General features: G+C 45.4%; 2 protein-coding genes and 1 non-coding gene across 5 annotated transcripts in view; 1 reads left to right on the forward strand and 2 right to left on the reverse strand.

Moving 5' to 3' along the window:
• LAMA5 (laminin subunit alpha 5) overlaps positions 1 to 3,724 on the forward strand; it is a 259,245-nt gene extending 255,521 nt beyond the window's left edge. Inside the window, exon 80 of the mRNA XM_063959301.1 lies at positions 1,227 to 3,724. Coding sequence (XP_063815371.1) covers positions 1,227 to 1,369 — 143 coding nt within the window. The 3' untranslated portion in view covers positions 1,370 to 3,724. The remainder of the gene's footprint in view (positions 1 to 1,226) is intronic.
• A 220-nt stretch (positions 3,725 to 3,944) lies between these two features.
• ADRM1 (ADRM1 26S proteasome ubiquitin receptor) overlaps positions 3,945 to 12,639 on the reverse strand; it is a 54,960-nt gene continuing 46,265 nt past the window's right edge. For all 3 annotated transcript variants that reach the window (XM_063959305.1, XM_063959302.1, XM_063959303.1), the window contains exon 10: positions 3,945 to 4,164. In XM_063959305.1, coding sequence (XP_063815375.1) covers positions 4,064 to 4,164 — 101 coding nt within the window. In that variant the 3' untranslated portion in view covers positions 3,945 to 4,063. The remainder of the gene's footprint in view (positions 4,165 to 12,639) is intronic.
• LOC134901858 (5S ribosomal RNA) lies at positions 10,206 to 10,324 on the reverse strand. Its single transcript, XR_010175336.1, has one exon. It is a non-coding gene; the product is annotated as a 5S ribosomal RNA (ribosomal RNA).

Genomic DNA, 12,639 nt, shown 5'->3' on the forward strand with positions numbered 1-12,639 from the left:
CGCTGGGCCGTTGTATACATCTGACCATCAGACAGTCTTCTTGGCGGTTGCTAGGGAGCCTCCGTTTTCCATTTCAGCGCACTTTACGCGCGTTGTAAGACCTTCGTGGGCGGCTGCCCGTGGGGTATCCATGAATACTTTGTCGGGCGGCTACTTGGTCGAACCGACATTCGTTTTGTCAAATTCTACAAGTTTGACACTTTTGCGGCCTCTGCATCACAGTTTGGCCGAGCAGTTTTTTTTTACAGGACTCTCAGCGCTCTCCCACCCGTTTTTGGGAGCTCTGGGACGTCCCCATTGTAACTACACTCCAGTGGCCCCTAGTGGATGAAGGAGAACCAGGCTAGCCTGAACTCAACAAACAGTCATATGGTGATCTGCAAACCGTTAAGCAAAAAACAAGGAGGAACAGCGCTGGGCGGGCGTCCAGTGGCCCCTGTGGAATCGGAGAAAGGGATTTATCGGTAAGTACCAAAATCCTGATTTAACAGGGTTCAAATTCCATTCCCCTTCTATTTGTACTAATTTGCAGTCAAAAGCACTGATGTGGAATGGCAGACTGCATTGAAACCTGCGGTTCACATTCCATCCACTGCCTTTGCATTCGTTTGAAATCAAGTGCAGAGTTTCACTCAAATGAAAAATTGTATATACTCAGTTGCAACTACTTGCAGGATTTCATGATGCACCGATTTGAATTCTTGTGGTCTGAATGTAAAATGCAGGACCTGAACCTGCAAATTAAAGGCCATGTCTTTGAACTAATTATGTTTTTATCAAACCTTCTAAAATGATATGTGAAAAAAGTTGCCCATAGCATTCAGCTTCTAGCTGTTATTTTATTACATGTGCTAGATAAAAATACTAGCTAGAAGTTGCCCATAGCACCCAGTCTAAGTTTAATACATCTCCCCCTAAATTGCTGTTAAAACCTGGACTATTAGTATGCCATGAGTACTGAGGATTAAGGAGAGTTATACTTGAGCACAGGTGCCTTTAGTACCTAAGTTAACAATCTATGGAAAATACTCAAACCCTGGCCTGTTAGTGGGCCTTGCGTACAGCGTGTAGGACACACTGCCCTATGTTTTAAAACACATGCATTTACAACTTGAAATAAATGTTATTATGTTTGACTGCAAATGTAAATATATACTCATACTATTTCTAAGCACAACATTTTTTGTCACTTCTACCTGTACTTAATATACTCTCTCTAATTGCAGCAAATACTCTCATAACAGAGTATTCATCGTCACCATATCAAGGCTGCATGAGGAACCTCACCATCAACAGAAAGGTCATTGACGTTCTGAAGTCCGGAACATTCTCAGGATCAGCTGGGAGCAACATCTGCCCAGCCCTTTGATTTCAAAGCAGGTGGCAGAGGGACACTAAGGACATTGCTGCTGATATAGGGCAGACATCCCTACCTACACTGTGCCAGTACTGTGGGAGGTGTTGGGTCATGTACCTGGGTGACCCTCATCTCATCTAGAAATATGGGTGCTTTTTTCATGGTTATTTTATTTAACCATTCTATTTCGTCAGACTGCTCATAACCCCTCCACTACACATTTACAAATACTTTACCCACCTCATCCCAATATGACCCATTACATTTGCCTAAAAAGCTGTAAATAAAGACCAACATGACAGAAAGTAGAAGAGACAGTCACTTTTCTCTGCCAGAAGTCCTTGTAGAGAAAATATTTTTTGGGGGGTGAACTGGGGCATTATACAGCACTATTTGGGTTTTGTAGATACAAGGAACATACTTTCTCCTTATCTATTTTAGGAGTAATAAATGTCTCAGTGGGATATTGTTTTACAGTGGGCACAACTCAGCCTTGTACAGTACTAGTGTTTTCTCACTACAAGTACATGTCAGACTTACATTATCAGGCCCCACCCACTTCCATTGCATATGCAGTACATACATAGAACTGACATCCACAACAAGGTCGGAAAACACATGGGGGTTTAGTTACTAAGCATCTGCTTCTAAAACTCATTTATAAGCAAAATTGCAAAGGGCAGTGCTTTTACTAGCAATACACTACCGCGTGGAAGAGCTGACTCTTAAGGTGCATACACATGGTGAGAATCGGGCCGATTCTCATTGCGTGACAGGGGCTAGGTCGGCATCGCAAGCACATAATGACTGTGCTTGCGATACTGACTATGTACAATTTTGGCTAAGTGTCAATTTTGACTATCTTTCTACGAGATAGACTGTGCAGACAAGTCCGTTTTGACTATCTAGGCTTGCAATGCCGACTGCGCATCGAATTGGGATCTCAGGAAGTCACCTTGCGATCTGCACTAACTTTTTTTACGATTTTGACTATATAGTCAAAATCATAAGAAAATATCTCACCGTGTATACACACCATTAGAACCTGATGCTTGGTAAATAAACCCCATGGACTCATCACTTCTGTTGGCGAAAGGATTTGGATTATGCTACTTAAGAGTCTTAATTTTGCAATAATATCATTAGTCTGAAAAAGGACTACAAAAAAAAAAATGCAAACAAGTATATAATCAAAGTGGCAATATTCACCGAAAAGCTTGAACGTCACTCCTGAGTAAGAAAGATTTGGGTTCTCCTTTCCCCTTGGACAGAAGCAATGAGATAAGTATTTCATCTAGGGGTGAGATGTTGCCTCATAGCTTCTGTGTCCTGCAGCTGATGTGGTGCAATGCATTTTGTAGAGTTAATGGATTTAATTCTGTAATGTTAAATGCAATGATGAACTGGACATTAAGCATTCCATTCTGATACATAGGGGCTCATTAAATTGTTTTGTGGGTGCGCAAACATATTGGGTGCCTACTGGCGCTATTCAATTGTTGCCCCCATTAGTACTGGTTTTTAGCTGCGTAAAGCCTGTCTGAAGTACAGGTTATGGTGCTCAAACACCATTTTGCGCAGCTAAAGCCATCTAAAGTATAGGTTAGGGTGCCCAGGTGCAAACCACAGAGTTTACATAGATTTCAACTCGCACCTCAGGAGGCTGTGAGCTGAAATGGTCTCCCTGGCTGCATGTGCACCCAAACAAACAAAGCAACAATTTAATTGCTCTGTTGGGCACCATCTAGTTGTGGCCGGGGAGACCAAAAATTGAATCAGATTGAATTTTAATGTAGGCCACCTACTACAGTGACCCTAAACAGAAGATGGATAAATGATTTCAGTCTAGAAACTGGTGAAGATATTTATTATGTTGTCACCTCTTGTGCAGCATATTTTTTTTAAAAGATAAATATATATTTAAGTCTATTTCACCTCTGCACTTACACATTAAATGTCTGTATATATGCATGTGTATAAATATTTAATACACAACAACTGATAAATGTGTTTTAGAGGCAAGTCTTTCTAGTAGAGGCAGCGGTTGTGTGTGATGGACTGATATTGACAAGACCACCACCTATAAACAGACAAGGTACTGGCAACATGACTCTGTGGCCCATTGAGGTCATTAGGTCACATTCTCAGTGATTAGCATGTAGATTTCAGCCCACATGGCTGCTGCCACAGGGAGAAGGCAATGGGTTCCCTTTACGTCCACTCTAACAGGTAACATTAGGATCCTAATGTCTATAGAAGCAAACTTATCGCCTGTACTGATTCTAGCTTCCTATTGGAAATTTGTAAATTACAATGGTATAAAATTGCACCGCTCTAAAATAAAGTCACATTTTTTGTTTTTGGTCACTTGTTGCCGTGTAAGTTGTTGAGAAGAAAGCAGAACGCTTAATATGATGGGCACCTTTTGTGATTGAGTGGGAAAGTGGGCATTCTGATCAGCACATGAGCATGCCATTGTTTGACTTGGAACAAAATGTACACAGTTTAATGGCATCATTCTCTCAGGGAGTGGGGAGCTTGATGGCGCTCCCCGATGTTTCTCACCCACAGAAGTTCAACACGAAAGTGCCCTGCAATATTTGCAGCAGAGAGGAACATTTATTGAACAATGAAATGACATACATGTGGGGTTATAAGGCCATTCGTAAGCACTAAAGACCCATCTGCAGCAGAACAAAAACCAGATTAATCTAAACTCATGTCTTCCTCCTCTTCTTTCTTCTCTTTTGAATCTCTCTCTTTTTGAGAAGATGTGTTCTGCATTGCCTTAGCAAATGCCTCAATATCTGGAAGAAATTAAGCATGGTTGATAAAAGGACTCTTGAAATACAGGTTGTATGGGCCAAGAAGCCTCAGATTACAAGATTTAGTTTTACAATACTTGAGCCATGTGTCTATCCATGCTCCTCTTCCAACACTAGACAGAACCAATATATTTGCTTGTATACACCCTCATGCAACCTTTACTAATTACAATATGGTTTGTTTTTTGGCTTCTTCGATACGAAGCATGGAGTAAAGCTAATATGGGGCAGATGTATTAAGCCTGAAGAAGGCATAAAGAAGATAGGTGATAAGTGCAAGGTGATAACGCACCAGCCAATCAGCTCTTAACTGTCAATTTACTTACTGGAGCCGATTGGCTGGTGCGTGATCACCTTGCACTTATCACTTCTTTATGCCTTCTCCAAATACATATGCCTCTATTATGCATTTACTATCCACTCTGCATGAGTGATATATATTTCCATGGCAGTCAGAAAGAAAGCAATTTTTGCGCAGGCCAACAAATACAACTATTTGAAGAACAGTGCAGTTTTGCCTAGATCAGTGGTTCCCAAACTTTTGAGTCACGTCACCCTAGAGTATAGGAATTTTTTTTTCACGGCACTCCTAGGCCAAAAGTTTCTTAATTTAATATTTTCTTCTGAATTTCTCAATAAGTAAATTGCGTTTTATATGTCATCCTTGGGTTCAGTTAGGTGGTAAGGGACAGGATTCGCTTCTGTGTCTCCTCATATTTCATGATGGGAAGCTACATGCACTGATGATTGTGTCTATTACATTGACTGTAAATAATTTGAATTGGTCCTGGACTACTAATCCAGGACACTCCAGGGTACCACGGCTGAGAACCACTGGCCTAGATATATAAGAACGAGGGAGAATTTTGGTTTGCACCAAGTACATCAGACTAAAGGGCTATAGGGGGTATTCAATTAGCGGCAAAATCGCATGTTTTGCTGTAAAAGGATGCAAAATGACAGCGAATCGCTGTAAATTTGCCAAAGTGTTTATTCAATTGTCCGCAAAGAATGGTTTTGTTGTAATTTTAACACTAATTTCAACTCACCAACTCTGAGCAGGTGATAAACTTGGAAAATCCCTATTAAGGGGAGTATTCAATGACTGTCGGAAGCTGCCATCTTGTCAGAAAGACGGCAGCTTCCGACTGAAGGAGGGGCTGATTTTTTCCGACAAGTCGGGGAAACACGTGGATTGACGGAATAGCCACGGATCCACGTGCTTATGTCGAAAATGGGGCCAAATCAGACTGAGTTTGTCGGAAAAGGGACCAAAACCTATCGATTGAGGTGAGAAGACAAGCGGTGCTGCGGGCAGCTGAGGGAGAAGAGATCGACGGCCAGCGGGGGAAGGCGCTGCAGGGAGAGGTGCCTGGCCATCCCCCGGGCAGGCACCTCTCTCCCTGCAGCGCCGCCGCAGACATGTCATCCTGTCCCCCCCGCAGCCAGCTCCTCCCGCCGATCTGTGCTCTCCCCGCTGCCTGCAGGCACATCTCTCTCCCTGCAGCCAGCTCCTCCTGCCGCCGATCTCTGCTCCCCCCCGCCGCCATATGCAACCGCTTACAGCAGCGGCAGGACGGGTCCCTGTAGGACTGGATGCGGAATAGATCCGACTCTTATTGAATATACCCCTTTAAGTTAAAAATGTTGGGATTTGTTTCTGAACCGCTGGGACAACCCCCTGAATGACTAATTAGGCATTGAGACGTTTACTTATTTTTAATTGTCATTTTTGGAGTGAAAAAGTCCAAAATTATGGAAATTGGGGTACAAGGTATGGGACAAGTACATTGGGGTGCTTTTATAAGTGGGACAAGTGTTTTTAGACTTGCAGGTGGGCATAAAAAAAAAAAATTTAAGTCCCATAAAATGACCCAAATATATACGTATACCCATTTTTAATCTACCCCAAGTTTAATTTTAGCACTTATGTTGCTGAAAGATTTGCTTCATATAATTTTTTTATATATTAAAAAAAAAAAATCAGGATTTTGGTACTTACCGATAAATCCCTTTCTCCGATTCCACAGGGGCCACTGGAGTGTAGTTACAATGGGGAGATAGTAGGTGGTATTGGTAGCTGGCACTTTAAAAATTCTCACACTGTGGCTAGCTCCTCCCCTACTATCTCCCCTCCAAGCCAGTCTACGTTAAACTGTGCCCGAGGAGAGCTGTAATAAACAAACCGTAAGGTAGAGGAGGTTAACGACGCCCTGTAAACCAGGCGAACACAAACTAAACCTGGAACAGAACCTGACAAAAAACCAGGCTAGCCTGAACCCAACAAGCAGTCATATGGTGATCTGCAATCGTTAATCAAACAAAAATCAGGAGAAACAGCGCTGGGCGGGCGTCCAGTGGCCCCTGTGGAATCGGAGAAAGGGATTTATCGGTAAGTACCAAAATCCTGATTTCTCCTTCATCCACTAGGGGCCACTGGAGTGTAGTTACAATGGGGACGTCCCAGAGCTCCCAAAAAACGGGTGGGAAAGCGCTGAGAGTCCTGTAAAAACTGCTCGGCCAAACAGTGATGCAGAGGCCGTAAAAGTGTCAAACTTGTAGAATTTGACAAAACGAATGTCGGTTTGACCAAGTAGCCGCCCGACAAAATATTCATGGAGACCCCGCGGGCGGCTGCCCACGAAGGTCTTACAATGCGCGTAAAGCGCGCTGAATTGGAAAACGGAGGTTCCCTAGTAACCGCCAAGAAGACTGTCTGATGATCAGATGTATCCAACTGTCCAGCATATGCTGGGGCCCCGGCTATTTAGTACGGGAGCATCGTCCAGAGCAAAGAAGAAAAAACACTTCATCGAATAGCCTGAGACCTCTGTAGAGAGAGTTGACGAGCCCTGACAACATTCAGAGAGGATTGAAAACCACTAGTGTCAGATTTATATGAAAAATGGACCTCCCCTCTGGAAGAAACGACCGCTGAGGCCGAAGCCGAGCCCGGGGAGTTGCCAATAGAGTACTCCCTGAACAAGAGGCCGAACTTACGGCCGCTAGGCTAATCTCATTTGGAAGAAAAGCGAAAAAGGCAGAGACCTAAAATTCCGGTCAGTGTGGTTTGAAGCGCAGCGGAGCAAAAAACCTCCCAGAGAAACCAAAGATGAATGGTAACTGGAAGAAGGGGGAAAAACCCCCTTTTATCTTCATTATGTTCCATAAAGTTTTCCCAAAGTGGCAAAAGCGAGAAGAGGTAATAGACTTCTGAAATCGGAGCCCAGTAGGCCTAACCGAACTAGGGAACTCCTCCCTTCTGAGGTCTCGTGAACAGTCACACGGGTAACCGAAACCAGTGTAAAATTGAACAAGGAGAAAAAAAAAAGGAGCCTGTTGAAGTAGACAGTCCCGTCGAGGTAGGAGCCAAGGCTCCTCTACTGACAACAGGCGTATCTGTATCTTCAAGTCATGCGTGGCCCAACCAGCGCCACCGAGAGGACTAGCACGCATAATCCCCTCCTGTGTTACTGAACATGAAGTAGAAATAGAAAAGGAGGCAGGATAGAATAACCAGAAAACTCCCCGGAGCCCTGAGGGCCTCCACGGCTACTGCCGTCCGAGAGTAATAAAGGGTTAAAGAGTCAGTCAGAACGCCCTGAGGTCGATCCGAAATCTCCGCCCACAGCGGACCAGCTGACAAAACTCCGGGGCATGTTCCCTCACCCAGGAGTCTGACCTGGTGGCTTGATCTGGAAACAAGATTGTTGTCCCCCGTTCCGAGAGGAATGGAGGCGACCACTCATTACGTCGCAACTTGACTGAAGAAATAGAGTCTCTGGTGCCGAGGAATGAAAAAACCTCTGACGGACCGTGTTGAGAAACGTCTATGCGGAGCATAAATTGGATCTGTGTCGAATCAGAAGCTCGTGGATCCTCCGGATATTCAGAAGCCACCTAATGTACAGAGTGGGATAGTAGCAGTAAATTGTCCCATTAGGGAACCAACGTCACCCACTGCCCTTGAAAAAGAGTTATTCTGTTATCTTCCTAAACTCTGTGGGAGCGGAAGAGAGAAGAGTAAAGGACTTACAGTGAAAATGAGAATCCTGTTAAGGGGGAATCTGAGAAAAGCCTGTCCAACGGAAATCAGTAAACAGGCATCTCTGAAGACAAGGGACACGTAAAACTCCCTTTCTTGTTTAAACTAGCAATCACAGACTAAAAGGATTGTAAGGCCAGAATAGGCCTGTCCGAGCCACTTGGCTTCGGAACGTGAAAAGAAAACAAAGGCCTGAGAACTGTCCTAATTCAAATGATATGTGTAAAACAGGGATCAACACCCTTTGCGGTTAGAAACCTATGGAGCGCAGCCTGCAGTATGACTCTCTTGTCATCGTAAATCAGCCGACCCATGCCGAGGGACTCCTGAGACGGTTGTAACCGCCCAAGCCTTCTCCCATCGACCTGCGCCTACCCTGGGACCCTGCAGGTGTAATGGGTGTATAGGATGACATAAAATCAGACTGGACTGAGGATGTTGAACCTCTGCTTCAGCCTTTTTACCCTGAGAACCCCTGGCGACGAAGATATCACCCGTGTGGAGTCAAAAACCTGAAAGGGCACGAAACAATCTAAAGGGAAGACCAGTAAAGGTCTGTCTTGGAGCTGGGGCAGTAGTAGGAGAAATCAAAGTGGACCTACCTCCATTGGTTCAAGAAATCCTGCAGAAAGTTCCTTCCCCAGAACCATCTGCCCCGTAGGATTTCATGTTTACTTGTCACTGTCGCAGCCCCAGAGGTCGTCGGGTTAAGACAGCCCAAGCGAAGATGCAGGGTCCGAGTCTGTAGACATGGAGACCTCCAAGGAACATAAAGCAGAATCGTGATTCTGACCTGTATCAAAGTATCAATTGATCCTGATGCGAAGCATCCTGTAACCTAGAGGACAATTGTTCCCCAACCTACCTGCTCCGGATACGGTAGAACCATGCTGCCGCATATGTCGATGGATCCCTGAGCAAGGTTGCCTCAGGAAAACGGCGGCTTGATGGACCGGCGATACACCGAGGTGTATACCCTAGAGAGGTTCTGATACCATCTCCTGCCATCTGCGGGGAAAAGATAGGAAAACAAACCCTGTTTGATACCTGATATTGTGTATTCGGGTGTCTGTCGGCCGCCTACCGGAGCCTGCCCAGCTCATCCGAAACTGAACCAGTCGCTGTCATTTTCGTCAATGGCGTGGAACCCTGATGGACTTGACGTGTCCTCCTCCTTTACCTGCAGTATCAGATGAACTGCTGTATTATGTACCTGTATATTCTGAGACACTGGTTCAGATCCACAGAAAACAGACATCAGTAATGCATGGAATGTTAGCAAAGTTTCTTTTTGGAAAGGTGTGTTTGGTCCCGCTGTGATTTGATCCTGTGACCTTGGAAACCAAAGTCCAAGGGCTTACCTGATGAGCTATTGTCTGGTTAATAGTGACATTACCTGCATCATTGATCAAACAGGGGTGTGCAGGTGCGTGGAGGGCGAAGCAGATGGCTCCGCCGCATACTTCACACCTAAGAGGGAATTCTTCGACTATCCCAGGAGAGACAAACGAAAGGAGAAAAGGTGGGTTAAATAAACAGAGCCCTACGTAAGGTCTGCACTATAATGTGTAGTGACCGATACGATTAAAATAAACTTTCTGGAGCAGCGGAGACCTGAACCAGCAACGCTGCGCTGTGGGACAGGAGTCTTAGCCCTAGGCTATAGGAGTTCTCCTTAAAGTTTTGTTTGGATTCAAACCCCTGTTCAGATACCCGCTACTAGCGTACTGAGCCGCAGCGCTATTTGTCTGATGCCTTACACGCATTCCACAATTACAAATAGCATTAGTAACTAGTGACAACAAGGAATAATAAAGGGAAGGCAACACCCCGCCCTGTATTTAGTGTACCGCTAATTAAGGTGCACCAGATGTTTCTCTGAGGTTCCGCTGGCTTTTCAAAATGGTGACCAGCCTGTGAGAAAGATGGGGGAAAATGTTATGTGCAAGATGTTGTTATTAGAAAACATTGCGGAAGTAGCCTACAGCACCTGGTATTCCCAGGCGGTCTCCCATCCAAGTACTAACCGGGCCTGACCCTGCTTAGTTTCCGAGATCAGACGAGATCGGGCGTGTTCAGGGTGGTGTGGCCGTAGGCTTTTATCCCCTATATCTGGTATTTTATGGATTTATCTATATACATACCTACACGCACTTAAATATATATATCTATATATATACATGCACAAACATAACTATATATGTATATATACACACACACCGTAGGTAAATAAATACTGCACAGTAGATCCTTTTAATTATTATTGAGCTGAGTCCCAGCTACTGTAATAGAGCAGGTTCCCTGATTTGCAAGTAGGAAAATGCTGGGTAGAGGACTCTACTGCAGGAGGAATGTATCTATATTTCAGCAGCCTGAAGTATCGAAAAGTTACAAATCCCAGAGCTGTTGCCTAGCGACGGGGAGACCTGGGAGCCCGCTGAGTAAAGCGGGTTAACTGTTAATATACCTGGGACTTTATTTGTATTTGTCTCTGAGTATGCAAGATTAGCCCACTGGGCTATAGGAGACACTGCAAATATGAAGCCAGGTCTGTGCAGGGAGGAAATGGCCGCCAGAGTGAAACTCCTCTGGGCTATGCGATAAAATCTATATAGTGGATAACTGGATTAGTGCTGAGCCACTCTGACTATATCACATTCTCCTCAGCACCATGTGCATTAAACTCACATAAATGCCTATTACACTATAACAGTGGCCGGGGAGCGGAGAATGCTGAGCCCGCTGTACAGAGCAGGAGTTAGCTCCGCCCCCCGGCTATGGCGCCTTATTGCAAAACTAAGCGGGAAGCGAGCTGTACCCTCCGCTGGGCCTGCGAGTCACCGCCGGGGAGCGCTGAGCGCTGAGCCCGCTATACAGCGCTAGTAGAGCCCTGTATCTGCTAGCCGCCGCCGGGGAGTGTTGCGCTGAACAGAGCGCGAGTCGCCGCCTGGGAGCAGGGAGCGCTGAGCTCGCTCTACAGAGCGGGACTTAGCTCCGCCCCCTCCGTACAAGGCGCCAAATTTAAACATTGCTTTGCGCTCGAGCGGGATCCCTGTGCCGGCTCTGTGAGTCGCGCTGAGTGGGTGCGGGGGGTGCGGGGAGCTGGGGGAGCAGAGGGTTATCAGAATGACACACACCCGTTTTTCAGTCAGGGTTGTATAAACACATACTCAGCCTCCCCCAATCATCCTGTCTGTTTCTCCATGAGGAGGACAGGTAAGGATACAATAAAGTACATTACAGCCCCAGAGAGCCCTTCTGGAGTGGGTTGTACAACAATAAACAGATTGCTCTAAAAACATACATAGCCACCACAAATAAAGTATACTTCACTCACCACTGTGTTCTTGGTGGATCGGCCCCGACACACGCCGCACGCAGCGGCGTCCAGCCGGAATCTTCTGTGGTGGGGTGGTCCCGACACAAGCCGCACGCAGCGGTGTCCGACCATTTTTGATACTCACCGCTGCCATGCTGCCGGAATCTTCTGCTGGATGGAGTGGCCGCGACACGCGCCGCACGCAGCGGTGTCCGCCAACTCAGGAGAGCTCAGTGTCTCCCTCAGCCGGGGCCCATCCCTAGCCGCACGCAGCTGCGATGGGACCCCGCCGGCAGCTCCCACGGTGCAGACTGGCAGTGGCAGAGCTGCCAGTCTGTGAGTGTGTGTAAGAAAAAATAAAATAATAAAGAAAAAAGAAGAAAATTCTTTAGCTAAACCCAAGTGAACCAGCTACCTCGGGCACTTAACTAAGACTGGCTTGGAGGGGAGATAGTAGGGGAGGAGCTAGCCACAGTGTGAGAATTTTTAAAGTGCCAGCTACCAATACCACCTACTATCTCCCCATTGTAACTACACTCCAGTGGCCCCTAGTGGATGAAGGAGAAAAAAAAAAAAAGCATATAAAAAACCACTTGAGACAATTTAAGTACCAGAAATGTGTATTATAACCAATAATAAACTTTTATACTGTTATCCGATGTTAGTTTAGCTTTTTTGGGGTACGCACAGATTTACCCAATTTTCACTAACAGCACCAATTTTTGTGGCAATCCTGTTTTCGTCAATCTTCATTTGAATAGGGCGAATCGCAGGAGCGCGCATGCCCACATAAAAATGGTCTGCTTTCGCGGCAAAAGAGATGTGAAATTAGCAAATGGATTGAGTCGCTAATTGAATACCCCCTTAATGTCTAGAAACTGCAGTGAGATAGGAAATTTCACACGTGTGTATGAAGCATGCAAAGGCATATTATAATATATTTTCAGAAATTCTCGATTCTTCTAACTGAAACCCTTCTGAAGAGAGCAACCCTAGAGCGATATCCAGACTCCAGGTCGACACCAAAAAGGTCGACACCTGAGTCTGGATATCATGAGTTTCACATTTATTTATTGAACTTTTTCACACTTTA

This window comes from Pseudophryne corroboree, chromosome 3 (assembly GCF_028390025.1).
Source record: "Pseudophryne corroboree isolate aPseCor3 chromosome 3, aPseCor3.hap2, whole genome shotgun sequence".
Lineage (NCBI taxonomy): Eukaryota > Metazoa > Chordata > Amphibia > Anura > Myobatrachidae > Pseudophryne > Pseudophryne corroboree.